At 31.5% G+C, this 20,150-nt stretch overlaps 3 protein-coding genes across 3 annotated transcripts; 1 reads left to right on the forward strand and 2 right to left on the reverse strand.

Moving 5' to 3' along the window:
• Window positions 1-563: 563 nt before the first annotated feature.
• Window positions 564-5,076, reverse strand: LOC107900978 (monosaccharide-sensing protein 2). Its single transcript, XM_016826784.2, has 6 exons — window positions 4,653-5,076; window positions 4,413-4,525; window positions 2,930-3,496; window positions 1,773-2,713; window positions 1,216-1,403; window positions 564-1,116 (listed from the first exon to the last, which is right to left on the reverse strand). Exons 2-6 carry the CDS (start codon window positions 4,489-4,491, stop codon window positions 687-689), a joined length of 2,205 nt encoding a protein of 734 aa, XP_016682273.1. The 5' UTR covers window positions 4,492-4,525; window positions 4,653-5,076; the 3' UTR covers window positions 564-686.
• Window positions 5,077-6,153: 1,077 nt separating this feature from the next.
• On the reverse strand, window positions 6,154-10,061 carry LOC107900977 (uncharacterized). Its single transcript, XM_016826783.2, has 4 exons — window positions 9,629-10,061; window positions 8,000-8,631; window positions 7,177-7,374; window positions 6,154-6,462 (listed from the first exon to the last, which is right to left on the reverse strand). Exons 1-4 carry the CDS (start codon window positions 9,891-9,893, stop codon window positions 6,418-6,420), a joined length of 1,140 nt encoding a protein of 379 aa, XP_016682272.2. The 5' UTR covers window positions 9,894-10,061; the 3' UTR covers window positions 6,154-6,417.
• A 1,949-nt stretch (window positions 10,062-12,010) lies between these two features.
• On the forward strand, window positions 12,011-16,927 carry LOC107900975 (glutamate--tRNA ligase, chloroplastic/mitochondrial). Its single transcript, XM_016826782.2, has 13 exons — window positions 12,011-12,274; window positions 12,376-12,494; window positions 12,632-12,753; window positions 13,035-13,217; window positions 13,423-13,541; window positions 13,649-13,697; window positions 13,817-13,918; window positions 14,068-14,170; window positions 14,362-14,425; window positions 14,842-14,956; window positions 15,043-15,143; window positions 15,773-15,929; window positions 16,403-16,927. The coding sequence occupies exons 1-13, from the start codon at window positions 12,057-12,059 to the stop codon at window positions 16,631-16,633; spliced, it is 1,683 nt and encodes a 560-aa protein (XP_016682271.2). The 5' UTR covers window positions 12,011-12,056; the 3' UTR covers window positions 16,634-16,927.
• Window positions 16,928-20,150: the final 3,223 nt, after the last annotated feature.

The following is a 20,150-nucleotide window of genomic DNA, read 5'->3' on the forward strand; positions in this document are numbered from 1 at the left end:
CCTATTAATTTCAAAAGTAAGCAACTAAAAACAATTAATCAGGACATTAATATTTTTCATCAATTGTATATAATTTAGCTTTGTACAATAATAAATTTAGCTCTCAAAATTTATGCATTCTATCAATTTGATCCTAATTTAACAAATTTATCCTGCAACATTTGTGCAAATGTGGAGTCTGAATTTGTTAAAATTTTTAGAATTAATGTCAAAATTACAAAATATATAAACATCAAAAGCTAAATTTGTTACTATACTAATCAAAATATATACAATTGACGAAAGATATTAACGCCGTGATTAATTATCCTTAATTACTCACTTTTGAAATTGATCGGGATTAAATTGCTCCAATATTTTTAAAACCAATTTGCTCAATTTCGAAATTGAGAATGAGTACATATGTCTTTTTACCTTAATTGTATACAAAACATTAAAAAATTACATGTATTATTATAATTTTTACATTTGTCAAGTTCAAAGATGAAATTTTACAAAATACAAAAACTAAAAATAACCAAATTATAATATAAAAACTAAATACTCAGCTTCCACACAGAGAATAACAGTAGAATTTAACCAATTTTATATCATTATCAATATTTTTTTTTCCTGTTCTGCCTAAATCAAATCAAAAGACTATTTGCAGACACCTAATAAAAAAATTTGAACACACATATATTCCTTCAAGATGTTCTTTTTGCACCAACAGAGAAGACATCCATAATGACTTCAAGAGGCATGCCTTTGGTTTCAGGAACTTTGACAAAGACGAACACCCACGATACGGCACATACAACGGCGTACATGCCGAAGAGGCCACCAAGACCGATAGATTTGAGCAGTACGGGGAGTGAATATGTGACAATGATGTTGCAAATCCAGGAGATAAGAAAGCATACAGCAATGCAAATGCCACGAACACGCGTTGGGAAGATCTCGCTGCAGAGTATGTTTGGGATTGGACCAAACCCCATAACAAAGAAAAAGAAGCAGAGCACGACACTAATGGTTGATAATGCAGCGTTCGTGACGTTCCCCATTTTAACGATGGCTCCGATGACTAATACGAGGAGAGATATTATCAGGAGTGGGATCGTAGTGAGTAGCAAACTCCTGCATGCACAGGAAGCAAAGAACAAACGTTGATAGAGCTTCAACATGAACTCGGATATATGATACTCCAAATACACGGAAAAAAAAATTTCAATCTACCTTCGACCAGCAATATCCATAAGCCGCATTGCAACAGCTATACTTGGAAGCATCAACAAAATTGTAATACCACTTATAAGCAGTGACGCAGAAGCTGAACTGATTCCCATGTTGGAAAGAAGAAATACGACTCCGGCCTGCTTGAGAATTTGCGGAGTGTAGTATAGAACACCGTTTATACCCGAGAACTGCATTTGAAAAACGAAGGATCGTAAAGAGTAGGAAAATAACTTTGCAACAGTACTATACCCCAATCACATTAGTGCATCAGCTTCAACAGAGGGTAATAAGAGATCGCAGGAGTTTGGTCAAAAAATCAAGAAGGCCTACTCTTCGAACAGTAAAGCAAAAACCCTATACCGTAACAGTAATATTCTTTGAAAACAGTAAAGCAGGCAGTAATGCAGCCATAAGGAAATGATTTTAAGATGAGAAACAAGAACTTTATAAAAATACTTCATAATTCAGCAAGCACAAGCTGGAAAGCTTATACGAACTGTTTCCGGAAATGGAACAAGCAGATTAATAGAAGATTATGGTAAGGCTTTCGACATTACCTGCTGAAGTATTTGAATTCCCACCCCTACCAGTAAAGCATGCTTGACTCCGGGTTCAAAGAGATCACTCCAACTTGGACCCTGCGCAGTTTCAGTTGGATGGATCATAGCTGGTCCAACCGGATGCTCCTTCATAAGCTCCTTGGAAAAAAGAGCCGGCTGACTCACTAAAGCAACAGCCTTGACATACTTGCTGTCCGAAGGGGCAACAGCACCAGACAAAGAAACTAGTGATCCACGTATAGATCCAGGGGTACCCTCTTGGCGCAAATAAATTCTTTTAAATCCCTCTTCTTTTTCTTGGCTTTCTTTTTTGGACCATTTCCAAACCAGTTGCCAACCACCACCGATCCCTGTGCTACCAACCAGTTCTCCATCATTTCCTTGCATTAAACTAATTAGTCTCAAGTTTGCAAAGCTTCCTTGTGCAGGTGGAACAATGCCTGTCTCCACAGTGGTTGTCTGCCGAGAAATCAAAGGACTATGCAAGTTGTCATCAGAATCACCAGCAGCAGCATCAGACAGATAGTCCTCGCCCTCTCTAATGACACTCTCATCCTCATCCCACTCTTCATGTCTAGCTTGATTACCTCCCACACTGAACATGCTGCCAAAGTGTGGAAACAGCACGCTTTGCATGCTTCCTGTTTCGGATAGCTTGGCATGGATATTTCCAAAGAGAGTGACAACAGGATCCACAGGAACAAGGGCACTCTGGCTAGCTATGCTTCCATGCCGAGACACAAGACCAAGGGTACTACGTCCAGTAACCGGCCTGGCTACCCATGAAAGACCTGGTTCTGGTCCATATAGCTTGATTTGATCTCTATCAGCCGATATATCAGGGTCCTCAATGTCTTCATTGGCTGGACCGACTATGTACTCCTCTATTGATGTTTCACCTCCAACACCGAGCCCCTCAGCTAGCAAAGCCATCTCAGCTGTTCATCTAAATACTATCAGTACAATCTAAATATGCATCATCATTCATCAAATAGATAAAAAGAGCACATATTCTTTCGAAAAATACCTATTTTTTTTGAGTTCTGGCAAGCACAAATGAACAGAGCACAAACACAAACACAATACAGGTGGCAAGTACAATGTGCATACTGAAAAAAATGAAAACTTGAAAGAGTGAATGCTAATGAACTAACCGGTAACGTCTTCCCTGTCACGGAGCCTCTGCAAAACCTTTATTGCCTCACACATTCGCCCTTTACTTACTAGCCATCTCGGTGACTCAGGCAAGAAGAACACAGTTAATGCAAAATATACAAGGGAAGGAATAGAAAGAACTCCAAGCATCAATCGCCAATTCGGTATTGTTGATAACGACATTCCAAAAACCATGCAATATGAAAGAAACATTCCAATGGAACCAGTAAATTGTGGAAGGGTATTCAACAACCCCCTTATTTCTGGTGGTGCTGTCTCAGATATATAAACCGGGACCAGTGTTACAGCCAAACCAACTCCAAAGCCATCCATAAGTCTTCCCAGAAGTAGGATATAAACATTAGGAGACCATATCATTACGATACCGCTAAGAAAGTAAAAGACCGATGAGATTATTAGCAATAGCCGGCGGCCAAGCCAATCCGATATGTATCCTGAGCATGTAGTAATGCAGGTGGCTCCAATAAGAGACATTGCAATAATCAAGCCTTCTATAGTTGGTTCACTTTCCAATTTGAACTCTCTCTTAACATATAAAACAGCACCTGCAGAAAAAAAAGAAAATGACAAAGAGGGTATATATATAAGCGTGTGTATATATATATGTATTGTATGTATATATATAATCCAAATTTAATCATAAAATGAAGTTTGCCATAGATATTTGATAGATAAAAAGGTAAAAGTAGCATAGAGGTCATTGTATTAGGATTAAGACTGTATTTTATCCCCTCTGCTCAAAAAAATGGATAAATTAACTCCTATACATTAATCAAATCAAAGAGCAAACTAGTCTTTTTCATAAAAAATTTCATCTATTTCTACTTTTAAAAAATCAGTCCATGTATGTCAGAATGAGGTATACGTGGCATGTCACGTGTAACTATCTAGTTATTCACACCAATTTTTAACACCAAAAGAGAATGAAATTTTTAACAAAGAGAACCAGTTTGTTATTTGATCTATTATGTAAGGATTAATTTATCATTTTTAAGTAAAGAGGATAAAATGTAATCTAAATCTTAATATAGGGATCTTCATGATACTTTTACCTAGATAAAAAAGATTATTTTAGACCAAATGGTTGGAACTTTTCAATGTTGGACTACATGTATATGACCTATGTTGCTTTGACACTGTTATTTATTGGCATTGACGTGATATACAAGTATTAAGAGTCAAATTATATTGCGTGCTCTCTATTTAAAAAAAATAAATTAATCCCTGTACATTACAGTTTTTACTATTAAAAACTGGAGAATAAGGTACAAATGGCACCCATCAATAATTTTCTGGTTATTTTGTCATTCAGAAATGGATAAAATTTAAATAAAAAAATAGACTTTGCTCTTTGATTAAATATAGAGGGACTAATTTGTTTTTTTTAGTAGAGGACTATGTTACTTTTATCTAGTTTATACCACTCTGAAATTAGTGAAGAACTGAAAAGGAGTAAATTACCTGCAATGGTGGCGGTATCCCATCCTTGCAAAAAGTTACCAATAGCTGCTGCAACAGCTACAAGCACAGGTCCACCCATTATTACTGAAAAAGTGAGCACTAAATCAAGTACCCTGAAAGTTAAACAAAGAAAAACCCAAATCAAAGATCAAAAACCGATTCAAGCTAGTTATCAAAGATTCCATACAGAACCATCAAAAGAAAAAAAAAAGCAAATTAAAAAAACAAGGGTCAAATTACCTATGGTAGCAAAAGCAGATATAGAAATGACCAATAAAGCTTCTTCACTGCAAATTCCCATAAACATTTGGCAACAAAGAAAAAAAAAAAAGAAGAGCTTATTATTGGGGCTTTTGAAACTAAGCCACCTGCCCTTTTACACTTCTCTCGTTATCTAGCACGTATTCGAATGAAACGTATCTTTCCTTGGGTCTCCATCGAAATTTTGTAAAAAAACACAAACAAACAAACCAAAAAGGAGAACATTATAAATTATAATTGCATAATTAGCTCCCCAGTCTTTTCAAGTTCCTTTGTTTTGATTGGGTGAAAGAAAATTAAATCATAAGGTGGAGAGAAAAGAAGAAAAGAACTTTGATGGGAAAATTATTAGTGGGAAAACTAATTGTTTAATTAATGGAGGAGCGAGGTTGAAGAATATGCCGTGTTGGATTGACTCATTGACTGTGTCTTTGTTTTCTTAAGATATTAAAGAAAAAATAAACAATGATATTTTGAATCAAAATATAAAGTTGGGTTAATATATATTTTATCACTCGTGACTTGTATATTAATTTTCTTTTTAGATTTAATTGGTATTTAAACTTTAAATTTTAATTTTGTAAATATTTTAGTAGTAATATGTTGACATGATTCTAAAGATCAATAATATGATAGCGATAGTTTCTGTTTTGAAACATTGAATATTTTTGAATAATTTATAGAAAATTAAAAATATAAAAATATTTCAAAATGAATCTAGAGAATTGATTGTCTAAATATTTTTAAATTTGGAGAATAATTTGTTCAAATTCATTCCTGACATACTTTTAATAATTTTATATATTTTTAATTTTTCATAAATATTATATTTTTATATTATTATGAATTAATAATATATATTTATGAAATATACAAATTGAGCTTGTGACTTTCGCATGCTAAGTATTAAAAATTTAAAATTATAATAAATATAAATTTAATAAAAGAAATTTAACGATTTTAACAATTAAATGTATAAAATGTACATCCTTCAAACATATTTTAACTTAAAGAAAACTTATGTAAGGTTTTGAATAATTTATGTTTTATTGATTTTTTATACAATCATATCTGCACACCCAAATTTGTAAAATATATTATATTTTATTTTTAAAATTATAAACCCTATTACCCAAAAAAAAACACAATTATTAAACCCTAGCATATTATATTCAAATCTTAAATTTATAATAATTTTTAAATTTTCATTCTTTTTTAAATATCCATTTTTTATTAATTATTTGGAGTCTAAATCCCTTTAAAAGTAATAAACAACATAAATTAATAATTTGATATTTTCAAAATAAAAAATAATGTCTTTTAAATGGATTTCATTTGGATTTTTCAATTTTAGAATGAAGTTTGTTTGGTTTAGATTTCTAAAAAATTAAGTAAACCAATTTTTTTTTAAATTAAATCAATAGTCATAAATATTTAAAAAGAAAATTACTAGATTTTTCTATGACTTGACATCAAATGATATAAAAAAAATATACATTAAACACGAATATCAAATACAAATACAAGAACCTCTTAAAGTATCATCAACCTACAACAACCAGCATGGACTACTGTAAATTATAAAATTTGTAGAACCAAAACAAGAAAGATTTTTACATTTTAATATTTATAGACATTTTCAATTTTTTATGAGATTTAATTTAGCTTCATCTATAAGTAAATGTGTCATTTAAGTTTCACTAAGATGTAAATAAAATTACAAACTTATTTAAATCCTCTGTTGCTATACACCTTCCAAAACTGTAGTTTCACGAGCTATAGAAACTTCCTGCAAAATAAATAGAGTATTATTATGACAAATATGACTTGATCTATCCATTTCACATGTCATAGTCATGTTTAAGAAGTTATCTTATACCATGTACTAATAATTTATATGATATAATAAATTTATCATATTATACGCTTTAAAAGTAAAATAAACATGTTATAATAACATGAATAACAAAATTTTAAGCTCTGATACTATATATCAAGTTAAATATTCTATATAAAATCAATTAGCAATAGGTAAAGTGACTCAACTTGAATATAAAGACACAAGCAATCTTGGGCACTCAACTTGAATATAAAATTATAGACAATAGATAGGGGCTTTGTCTCCCTTTGTTTAAATGAAAGAATAATACTTCTAATCATTTATCATTATTTATAATTCAATTCAAGTCCTTTTACAGTAAAATTTTAAAATTTGACCTCTCAAATTTTTATAATTTTATTTTAACCCCAATATTAAATTCCAAACTTTGTCCCTTACCATAGACAATCTAGAGTTCAATTAATGCAGGATAGCACTATTCTTGACAATTGGTAAGTACGATATATCATGAAATTGAATCATATTTCTGTACGTTGTTAGTGAAACAAAAAACTTCACAAACAAATTTAGGTAGCAGTCATGTCTCATTGTAATTATTATTTTATTTGTCTAAGAACATATGATAACGCATACACGCATACATAAGTTGTAAATAAAACTTACTTTCAACTTCCCCTCACTTGAGAAGCAAAATCTTGATGTAATAGCATATCCTTGATCATAAAGCCACCCCACCTCACCGCAAGTTTCACCTCCACTGTCCTTTAAGGAGCACCATAATTGTTTAGGGAGCAATATGAGATTGCTTCCATCTCTTATTGACTTCATTACCCCATTATCTTTGAGCTCTTCAAGACAGTTCTGAAGTTTTTAAAAACAAGTTCACAATTAACAGTGATCAGACTATATAACAATCTATTCGTCAAAATCTTGTATATGTTACTCCGACTCTCCATTTTTCTTGAAATACTTATATAGATGCATACCCACACGTCAATATGAGATAATGATATGACCCTCTAGGGACCCTTTCAATAAATAAAAAAAGTGAAATTGAACATAACCATATTGGACATATAGCTTTATACAGCAATTACACTCAAATCCGAGTAACATAGCCCGTAGGAATATACACAATAAACTTCTCTTGGTGACAATGTCAAAAAAAACTGTTCTGAAGCTATAATTCTTAGAAAATCATCTATTTAATATTCACTCATCATTACTCAGTTTCGAATAAAGGGAGATCCGAATAAAGGGAGAATGCCAAGCTAATGTTCACTCATCTATTTAGTATTCATATTCAAAACCCGTACCCAATGCACATTCTGATAAGGGCATAAGGCTATAATCTTCCAAGACATACACGTACCTAACGCTCACATCCAACAAGGTTATAGATAAAACAAAAGGATATTAAAAGCATAATTTGAATCTAAAAAATCAAAAAAAAAAGCTTAAAAAGTGAAGGAATGTTTACACTCACATCACCAGAACTATCAAAACTGGCAACAGCATTAGACCCTTTCCATACACCACCAACATCAGAGGCATTTGTAGCAGCTCTTGAGGCAAAAGCAGAATCACGAATAGCACATCCACCAAGTTGATCACCGTTCCTAAATGGACCATACCATTGTTCGCAAAAGACCCTAACATTTTGTAACACGAACTTTGTACCACCGACTCGAAAAACCTGAATAATCCTCACACGAGACTCCCTATCTCGAGGATTAATCAAGCAATGCTCCAACTCCAACAGATTTTTATCTGCAACTGACCAGATAGCAGTGTAACATCCACTAGAATGATATGCAAAGGCAGAAACTTCATTGTCCACACCCCCAATGTTCTTCTCTTCGATGCTATATCGTGTTGCAGCATCGGCTTCACATCCAACGGTTGGGAGTAGTTTTATAGTTTTGTAAGTCATGGTGTTCTCCACTGGATCAGCAAGGGTAGGGCATTGAGTTTGCCAATCATAAACCTTGACTTCCCATTCCCTGTAAGCTTCAGGTACTACAGATTCAGGAAGTTCAATTGGTTTCCCTTCAATGGTGAAATCAGCTCCAAATCCATCCCATTCACCTGATACATTCTTAGCAAATTCTGACCAAGCTTCACAAATGAAAGAACAATATCAATTTTTCGCTCACAATTTACAATCTACAACACTAACATTACATTCATTGTGTCTTCTGGCCTATATTGCTCCGAATCTTCATTTTTCTTGGAGTATTCATATATGACACCTACACCTGATACATGTTCGGACATAGGCATAATATATAATCCTTTAATCATAGAGTTGAGACCCTGTTCATTAATTTTCTATCCATCATTTCTATTGGATGGTAATAGAGGAAAGCTCAGCTTCAAGAATCCTCCAAAAATACGAAAAACTTAAAGAATCCTCCAAAAATACGAAAAACTTAGGGAAAGAAACCATTACCATATTGGATAAATACTCATGTTGAACACGGTTGAGGGGTCAGTCAGACCCTCAACAAATCCGGTAGTTTCTCCAACCAAAGTTTTATCCCCTGACTCTACCAAAAGCCTTGTGGATTAACAGAGCACCTCATAGTGCCTAAACAGATAAAATTGTGAAAACTAAAGAGTTTGTGCACGGTTGGACTCGAGCCAATGGCCTATATGCTCATGAAGGAGAATGCTACCACTTGAGCTCGCTTTTTTTATTGAGAGTCCAACCTCAATAAGTATGGTATCGTCCCTGACAAAATTGTCTCTCCACTCTATCGAGAATCTTGACGAGTCCACGAAGTGGAACGTCTCGAATGCCTGAACAGGAGAAACCATGGCAAATTAAAGAATTCGTACATGGTTGAACTCGACTTCATGACTTTTATGGAAAATACCCCACCGCCTGAGTTAATTATATCCGACACTTATAATATAGCTTCCAAGTTCCAACTAATACTTAAAATAAGTTATTGAAATAATGAACTTGTTCAATAGAAAAAGGGAACCAAAAGGAGAAAAAAAACAGCAAAGTTTCTAAACTGGGTTTCATTTTGATGGGGTCATACATTAAATTAAGCATAAAAATAATGAAAAACAATAAATTAAAGGAACAAATAAATAACAAACTTACTATCATCAGCAGCAGCATCTGTGGTGAAATCGGAGTTGTGAACCTCAACATCAGAAACAACAGTCTTCGCTAAGCAAGATGGGGTAAATTTTCCACCATTTCTACTCTGATGAACGTACGGAGGGTCCGAAAATGAATGAAAATTGATCCTCGAATGGAGTTGCTGATGATTTACTGCTAAATTCCCATGCTTTGGCAACGAGAAAGCTAAGCAATTAACGGCTCTGTTATGGGATATTAAAGTGCTTGGTGCTGATAATGCCATTTTCAACCTTTTGATGATCCTTGATTGATGAACCCTTTTATTATTACCTTATCTTCAGCTTAGTCTCAGAACATCAATGGCTTGCTAGTTCAAAACGATGATACGAAATCTCAGCCATTGCAATTAATACATACAGGGACCTGGGCTTATAACTGAAAAATTAAAGCTGAGGTTCCATTATGGGGTAAGTTTTTGTAGGCCATTAATTTTCCTTAATATTAGCCCAATAGTAAAGCAGCCCAATCATTGACTTCATTCAACAATAGTTAAATAATAAAGGTTAAATTTTTCTATTAGTCCTTGTACTTTTCGAATTGGTCAATTTTAGTCCATTTACTTTTCAAATTTTGAAATTTTAGTCTTGACCCTAATAGTAGCAGTTAAATATGTTTGGTTAAATTCAATTACTAGTCATGTACTATTCATATAGTTGTAGATTTAGTCCCTCTTCTCCAATTGAATTACTCTAAGCCCCTATACTTTTTGAATTTTAAAATTCAGTCTTAACGCAAGTTAATCCATTAATTGGATTTTTAGTGAGTAATATGTAGAAATAATAAGCTAACATGACATTACAAATATAATAATATATTTGGCACATCAAATTTTGAAAATAACAAAACTTTACTTAATGAATTTAACTATTATTGTTTAGTGAGGACTAAAATTTTAAAATTTAAAAAGTATAATGATTAAAAATAACTAAATAAAAGTATAGAGATCAAATTCACAACTTTTTCTAAGTACAAGGAGTAATAGCAAAATGAAACCAATAATAAATAATATTTTAGAAAATCATAAACTAGTTCAACTGATTAAACACTTTTTTTTTTGTATTCTAATTTTTGGTTTTTTACCATTCACAATAGCACCTGTCAAATTGATAAGATTAATTATTTTTATTTATGCTCTTAATCCAATTTGGTTCTAACATCATTACTTTTTTACTTGTATAATAATTTATAAATATAATATTATGAATTTATATCTAATGCACTGATAGTGTATAATTCGAAATATAATTAGTGAATCAAATAATAATTAAACATATAATAAATACATTGTTTAACAAAAGTGAAGTTATATGTTTAATTATAGTTTATTTTTTAAAATAATATTATTTATTATCATAAAATATTAGTTCAAATTAAAAGTAATTTACTTTAATTAAGGTTTATCGAGCGATATTTATTAAATAATTTATAAGTTAAATATGTGTAGATGGATAATAACTAATTTTTAATTAATGCTGAGCTTAATAAAAAATAAAAGTAACAGTTATATGTTAGAGTCATCATCCTCAAATATAATATTAATATATATATTATTTAAAATTACTCTCATTATTCTTTTTTAACACGATTAATAATATTTAAATTAAATTTCATAATAATCTATATTTATTACTTAAACATATTTTGTATATTGTATTAATAGAAAACTACATAAATGATCACCTAATTATTAGAAAGTTTCTTGTTAGGTCATCTAACTTTAAAATTTTATAAAATGATCACCCAATTTATTAATTTATTTTTTTTAGTCTAAAACCATAAACTATTAAAATGTTAAGAGTTTGTTGACTCATGGCATGTATTTTTTTAACTAAAATAATGGTTAAAAAAATACATATCATCGAGTTAACGGACGAGTCAACAAATCATTAGCATTTTAACAATTTTAGACTAAAAATAAATAAATTGATAAGTCAAGTGACTATTTATGTAGCTTAGCCATTTTTAATTAGTAATAACTGAATTTAATTTTTTTAATTTTTGTAGAATATAATAATTGCGAATTAAGATAAAAATTATAAAGTAAGAAGAGTTGAATTGACTGTTAAACCACCTTTTAAATCCTATTTCTTAAGCGAGGGAATCGTAATCGTAGACGGGAAGTATAGTGAATAGGTGGACGGTCACGATCATCGTATATATATTTATTCAAAAGTTGAAAAAAAAAATTCACTTATTAAATTCACCCGTCAAAAAAAAAATCACCCGGTTAATTTATCGTAGCCGTTCATCTCTCATGAAATAGACTTAATCAACGGCTGAAAGTGCAAGCCTGTAAACACCAGCTTAATTATATCAGACTCCTATCCTAAGTCCTGTCCTACTATTTTTTTTAGTTTCTATTCGTTCTCCATTTTTCCTTTCAAAAATGGCGGCACTCGTTGCAGGGACGCCATGGATGAGAATCAGAGTAATCCCTGAATTCGCTTCTCCGTTCATTTTCCGGCGCCATTTCCGTCGAAATTTCTCTGTGCGTGCTTCAATTGACAGTGATGCACCGGTCAGAGTCCGTTTCGCTCCTTCTCCGACCGGCAATCTCCACGTCGGCGGAGCCCGAACTGCTCTTTTCAACTACTTATTCGCTAGGTTTTTCTCTTATTTTGCACGTAGTATATTATTTTCGGGTGTAAAACTTTGTCAATTTTGTTGATTTCTGTTTCTGTTTCTGGTTTTTTTCTTGTCTTAAGATCGAAAGGAGGAAAATTTGTGCTGAGAATCGAGGATACTGATTTGGAGAGGTCGACGCGGGAATCGGAGGAGGCTGTGCTTCGAGATTTAGCTTGGCTTGGTCTTGACTGGGATGAAGGTACTGTTTATACGTGCTTATCATTGTCTTTCTGGTTTAGTTAATTTGATTTGAAATTTATTGCTTCAATTTCACATGTATGGTGCCATGGTGTTTTTCACTTTTAGCGTTAATTGATTCTATCTCTTGCATTGTAGGCCCTGGTGTGGGTGGGGACTATGGTCCTTATCGACAATCTGAAAGAAATTCTATGTACAAACAATATGCTGAGAAGCTCTTAGAATCTGGTCATGTTTATCGTTGTTTCTGTTCCAATGAGGTAATCGAATTCAACTATAAAGGTTACATTACATGAATTTGGTCCTAAGTTAGTAGTAAGACATTTCAAATGGGAGATATTTGAACTTTTGAATTGCCTTTTCTTCTTTGGTTTCATCTGATTGCCTGTTGAAATTGGAAGAAAACTATTCCTTTGGAGACAAGAAAGTAAATTTTGTGTCCAGGAAAATATAACCTTTGATCCAATAGAACTATGATTCTGCATTTTGAAGTATGGTCGGTTTTAACAGTCAACTTATGAGTTCTTTCGTAATCCTATAGGAACTTGAGAAAATGAAGGAAATTGCGGAGCTAAAGAAACTTCCACCTGTATACTCGGGGAAGTGGGCTACTGCAGCAGATGGAGAAGTAGAAGAAGAGCTAGCAAAGGGAACCCCATATACATATCGATTTCGAGTTCCCAAGGAAGGGAGCTTGAAAATTAATGACCTTATTCGAGGCGAAGTAAGTTCAATTGATTGAAGTATTTCTCCCCTAACAGCCTTGTGACCGGCAAACTGCAAATTGTTCTGTTAATTTGAGCATTTTTGGCTCAAAGTATCATCATGTTTAAGTTTCAGCAGTGCCTAAACTAGTAACAACAGGATGTATAAGACATAACTGTAATTTTCTTTTATAGGCACTAATTTTGTTTGATAGTGTCATGAAGGTTAGCTGGAAATTGGACACAGTTGGGGATTTTGTTATAATGAGGAGCAATGGTCAACCTGTTTACAACTTTTGTGTTACAGTCGATGATGCTACCATGGCTATTTCACATGTTATAAGGTAATGGGGAAAGTCTAATTTTTTTACCATTTTGCTAGATATAGTATATGTTTTGTTTGTGGCTTTTGGGTCATTTCTTCTCACACTCTCATATACTGGCATTTCAGAGCGGAAGAGCATTTACCTAATACTCTAAGGCAAGCCTTGATTTACAAGGTGATTTTAAAAGGCATCTATTATCTTTTTTGTTACCATTTGGTGACTTTTAGAGTTTCTGATTTCTTTCAACAAAATGAGGAAGCTGATCTTTGGATTTAAAAATTATTTTGCCACAGGCTTTGGGATTCCCAATGCCGTCCTTTGCCCATGTTTCATTGATTCTTGCACCTGATAGGAGCAAATTGTCAAAACGCCATGGTGCAACTTCAGTTGGTCAGGTAGGTAGTTATCTTCATGCTACCTTGTTTCGTGGCAAATGTAACAAAATAATTGTATTATCTCCTCTAATTTCCATGGGTCCTACAATTTTATCTTTTTAAATTGAGGATTGAAACTTCCCATGTTTAACAAAATTACTCTGTTCCAGTACAGAGATATGGGTTATCTGCCTCAGGCGACGGTGAATTACTTGGCACTTCTAGGTTGGGGTGATGGAACTGAAAATGAATTTTTCACCATTGATCAACTTGGTTAGTTTTTCCTTTGACTTCATTTGATCCATATGCACCTCTATTCTAAGTCCTAACCAATTTATCATCCCTCCTCCCCATCTATGAAAAGAGAGCATAAGAAATAGAATGAGAAAATGGAAAATTATAATCAGCTTTGACAGATAATATTTGGATGATTGTAATTTGAATATTTATTATGCAATTCACAGTTGAAAAATTCTCAATTGGTCGCGTTAACAAAAGTGGCGCTGTTTTTGACTCTACCAAGTTAAGGTGACTTCTCTGTGCTTTGATACTGTAGGCTTTATGGTCATATTTTCCATGTAATACTGTAATTTATCCATCTTGTACTCTTGTTCTTTGAAGAAGTGACATTGTACCTATTATTAGGTTGTTTGGTTGGTTCTTAGGGGTAGTTTATCCTTGGTTTGTTATTGGGATCCTTGCTCGTTGGACTTTGAAGTTCAATTTCTTTTCCTTTTTTGTTACTTTGGGCGAGAATACTTGATTGTTTATATATGCAAGTCCTAAGCTTGATCAAGTGATAACTCCAATGAATTTTACAATTTTCTGCGACTTTAGCTTACAGCTCTATACAAGAACTAAAACTAGAATTATCTGTTTCTTGTCTGCTAAAAGTTGCCACATTTATATTGTTTTCTAATTTATTTCTTCCTTGTAAACTAAAGGTGGATGAATGGTCAGCACTTAAGAGCGATTCCCTTTGAGGAGTTGTCCCAGCTTATTGGTGAGCACTGGAAGAGTACTGGGCTTCTCACAGAGTCAGAAGGGCCATTTGTAGATGTATGTTTCCTTTTAACAAATTTTGGAAGAATTCTATTTTTGCTCTAGATTATGATAAATAATGGTATGTAAATATGTACAAACAGGATGCAGTTCAGCTGCTTAAGGATGGGATCGACTTGGTAACTGATTCGGGTACAGCACTCTCTAACTTGCTGTCTTACCCTGTACATGCTACATTGACGAGGTGATTATCAAATTCTTACCCTTAAGTTCTCTTCTTTATTACACAATTCAGTATGTTTTCCAACTTTGATAATTGTTTATGATGGAATTTTGGTTATGCTTGTGCATTCTAACCAGTCTCAAATGTCAGGACAGCCTTAAGTGTAGATATTAGTACTATATTCAATTTATGGATAATAATAGTGGAAGTGCTTTGAAGTAGTGTGTAGACCACTAGAAATTTAGAACCGTGCTTTGAAGTTATGCTTATGCTTTCTCCAATTTTCAATTCACTGGTTTTATTTAGCGCTAACTGTTAACAGATTAATATATCCTGTCACAAATTTTGGGACTTTGGGATGTTTAGAATCTGAAAAATACCATAATATTCTATACTGCTCTGACAAGTATCCATGTCCAATGCATAACTGAATATGGGTACGGAAATACAATCCTCTAACTTCATGGAAATACTTCAAAAAGATTGAACATACCCATATTGCCCACATGCCCATATACGATTGTCATACTCAAGTCCAAGTAACTTAGATAATAGGCAAATTCTACAGCTGTTACAATAGATTAAAAAATGGGGTTTGGTTTATGTCAAAGAATCCTATCGTTATGTCGTTTAAATTTTTGTCTCTGCAGCCCTGAAGGTAGACCCATTGTCGAAGATAAGCTTTCTGAAGTTTCTGCCCACCTCTTAGCTGCTTATGATAGTGGTGAACTCTTTGGTGCATTGGAAGAAGGCCCTGCTGGCTGGCAGAAATGGGTAAAGGGCTTTGGCAAAACACTGAAGCGCAAGGTGAGCTTCTAATCTCATACATTACCTTTATGGGATCTTGAATTTTCCTTTTCTTGGCCTACTTGAAATTAGGGGTATAATTGAGTTGAGCTCTAGCTTGAGCTTGACTCGGAATTCGATGCTTGAAGCTTGGCTTGGGCTTGAGCTTGATTGAGTTTCACCTTTAAAGCTTAAGCTCGATTCCTAACTCAATTTCAAGCTCAATTATTTGTGTTTGAGCTTAAGTTCAATTTGAATTTTTTCAGTACTTATTAAAAATAAAAAAGATTGATTGGACTCATGAGTTACTCGAGTCAATTATCAGGATACTTGAATCTGGTTGTTCGATGACAGTGGCTAGCTGGATTTAAGCTTTCTTCAAGCTGAACCCTAATAATTTGCAAATAAAGATGTCTCATTTACATCCATACTTCAAATTATAATCCATGCATGGTACTAAACTTACATATCCGAGGCTGTAACTCTCATGGCAGGGGAAGTCATTGTTCATGCCGCTGAGGGTTTTATTAACAGGAAAACTCCATGGCCCTGATATGGGTTCTAGTGTAATCCTAATCTATAAAGCTGGAAACCATGGCATTGTCTCGCCTCAAGCTGGGTTCGTGACATTGAAAGAAAGGTTTGAAATATTGAGACAACTCGATTGGGAAGCTCTCAACCAGGATCACCCTGCTTTGGAATCGGCGGCTACCATATCAAATTGAAAAAAAAAAAAAGTGACAGGTTCATTTAAAGTTTTTTTTTTTGGCAATATAATAATTGCTTATCCCTTTTTGTGTTGTTGAAGTCATTGATGAGATTTAGTTTAGTGTAATAATGGTTTGGTGTTTATGAATGTGATGAACATTTAGTTAGTGTTAAAACTTTTTTTACTTTTGAATCATGTGGAAATGTTTCAAAGCTGCCCGGAATTAACTTTTCTTTGGGGACATTATGGTATTTTTACTCAATTGAGTAGAGAGGCCTAATTATGAACTTCATCATCTACTTTACGGAAATTGAGAAATTAGTCCCTTAACTTTAATTTATTAGAATTTTATTCTCATACTTTACAAAATCTGAAAAGCTAGTTTAGTTGTTGGTTAATCCATGAACTCGAACCGTTGAATTTTGCCTGCTTATATGTTACGTATATATGACTGAAGCGGTGATTTTTACTAATTTCTTGCTTATAAAATCATCGAGCCGCTTATTTTTATGTTAGCGATTTGATGGCAAAAACTAATTGGTTATTGGATTGGACTAACTTCTCAATTTTTGTAAATCAGAATCAACTTTTGATAAATTAAAGCGAATAATTTTTCGATTTTCATAAAGTAGAGGGAAAAACTTACAAAGTAAGTCGGTAGAAGTCCAAATTTGACTCAAATTGAGGCTTGAAATAGATATTGCAGTACAAATAATAATTAGCGCACTTATCATCTTAAGTGTGCGTATATATATTTTTTATTTTAAATGTGTAAAATTGAATTAAAATTATATTTTTATGTATATAATTGTATTAAATTATATTAGTTCAGGTGTAATTTTGAAATGTCCCCGTTTAAGTGTAGGTAACACTGAATAAGCATAGAAATTGTAATAGTGTAATATATGACATAAGCATGAATAATGGTTACGTACACAATGAAATAAACACGAGATATATTAAATATGATTAATATACGTATTAAATTCGATATGCATAATGATTTATCACTTATTTTGTGTTTAAGAAAATGGGATAAAAATTATTATTTAGTCTTTGATTTTCACAATTTATTCAATTTGGTTTTCTTGTCTACATTAGTCTTGAAATTTTAATTTTTTCCAATTTGGTCTTTGAATTTATTTTTTATTCAACTATGATGATGGGATGTTCTAATATTATGTTACGTAATCATCTAAAAATTAAAATTTACAACATTTTAAGTAATGATGTAACACAATGCCCAAATACAATATTATCATACATTAATATTATTCAAATTTAAAGATCAAATTAAAAAAATTATCAAAATCTATTTGTTTCATATAAAATATTTTACAGAAAATATTTTTTCTTATTTTTCGGTGTTTGACTGCATAAAGTAATTTTATTTTACTGAAAAATGCTTTGCTTTTTATGTAAAATGTTTTGCAAAATTATTGCTAGTTGTCTGCATACTTCAATTATTAAGGATGGTGTTGGACCACCTTCTAACTTCAAACTTTTCACATTGTATAATTAAGCATTTTTTCAATGATTGCATTTTTTTTCTTTATTGATTAATTAGCAAATAATTAATTTTGGCTTTACTCCTCATTTCAATTGGAAAAAAGGTTATGTGAAAATTGAAAATTGAAACAATTTTTTTATTTCAATATAATTTTAATTATGCAATTGGATATGTTTTAGGATTATATTTTTATGAACAATATTATTGTAGCATGTAATTGTTTAATTTATGTATTTGGTTATTTTTATAGATATGTTACAAATTTTATACATATTGCTTAAATTTAGTTTTTTAGATTATTATAAAAAAGTTAATGTTATTTATTGATTTAATTAATTAATAATTAAATATTATTTTCTAAATCAATTACGAAAGAAAAATCCTTTTTCCAATTGGTAATGTGATTTTTTAATTGAAATTAGCTTATGGAAAATTTATCAAATAATAAAAAATATTTTACTTATAATCGTTTTAGCATAAAAAATATCAATTTTTTAGAAAATCAGTTTATTTTTTAATATAATTTTTTGTAAAATATTTTACATGAAAAGAAGCGAAAAAATAAAATGAAAATTACTAATTTGGATATGAAATGTTACTTAAAGAAAAGGATAAACTCTACTTGATGTCACTAAACTAGTACTAAGTTACGTTTGGATCATTTAATTTTAAACTGTTACAAAATGGTCACTAGAATATTCAAAAATTTCCATTTAAGTCATTGAATTAATCAATAGTTTTTATTGAAGTCACTAAATTGTTGAGGTTTTTTTAAGTTCGACTAGCGAGCTCCAAGCAATGATTCGACAATTAGTACAATAGATCAATACTCATTGATGAGCAAAAGAACATACTTTAAATCTAAGTCGATTTGACAATCAATGTCAAATATAAGAGAATAAAATCATTTGGATTTCGATTCACAAATTTATAACTTTCAAAAATGTTTATGAATAAAATTAAACTATAAAAGAGAATGAGAATAATAGCTTTGGGTTAGTGCAAATAGTACAAACAGAAAATATTATACAATAACGATTTTAATAGTTTAGTGACATACATGAAAATTTTAAAATAATTTAATAATTTTTTTGTATTTTTTTAAGTTGAATAAAAACTTAAACTTATTAATATAATTTACTCTAAAAAAGTTAAAAATTACCATATCAAGTGAGACATGTGGACATGGCTTTGCATTGTTTTTTAAACATTTTCTAATATTAGAATTTCGTCCTTTTTCTTACCAAGCAAACTGTCATCATAATAAAGATTCCCATAAGATTAGTAAGTACACTTGTTGTTGTTATATTAATTATTAGAAATTTCTAAGGATATCTTTTTATTTAAAAAAAAAAGAATTTTCTAAGGGTCGAATAAAAGGTGTGGCTAATTAGATTTGTCTAAAAATAATATTTAAATTTGTCAAATAAAGAATCTCTACAGGTTATAGTACTAGTGATTAGACTTATGGCTATTATTTATATTCGCATAATGAATATTTTAGTTATTAATATTTATATTTTTTTGACAATTCGATTTTTATTTTTTTGAAATAAATTTTATTATAAATATTTTAAAAAGAGTTAGATTTGGCCTAACCTTTTAAAATGAATCGAATGCTTGTTTTTTAATGTAAATATTGATAAGACATTAAATTTTTAAACATGGTAGTCCGTAAGACAATCAATGTATACTTTATGCAAACTTTTTTAAAATTTTATGAACTTTTGTATTTTTTTTAATACTTTCAGAAGTTTTAAATGTTAAATGTTCAAATTAGAGGCATACATTTTAAAAGTTGTTCGCATAAGAGAAACTTTTCGAAATAGTCATACAATAGCCTAACTTACACAAAAATACTTAAATAAGAGTTTTTCACGCACTTCAAGTCCAGTTTGTAGTAAAAATTAGATGATTATTAATGTGTTTAGAATAAACACAATAGTTGAATCAGATATTTCTTGAAAAGAAAAGAAAATAATAAAAATATCATTTGAAATCTGATATAAGACATTTGAGAATA

The sequence above is a fragment of the Gossypium hirsutum genome, chromosome A01 (genome assembly GCF_007990345.1).
Source record: "Gossypium hirsutum isolate 1008001.06 chromosome A01, Gossypium_hirsutum_v2.1, whole genome shotgun sequence".
In the NCBI taxonomy this organism is placed as follows: Eukaryota; Viridiplantae; Streptophyta; class Magnoliopsida; order Malvales; family Malvaceae; genus Gossypium; species Gossypium hirsutum.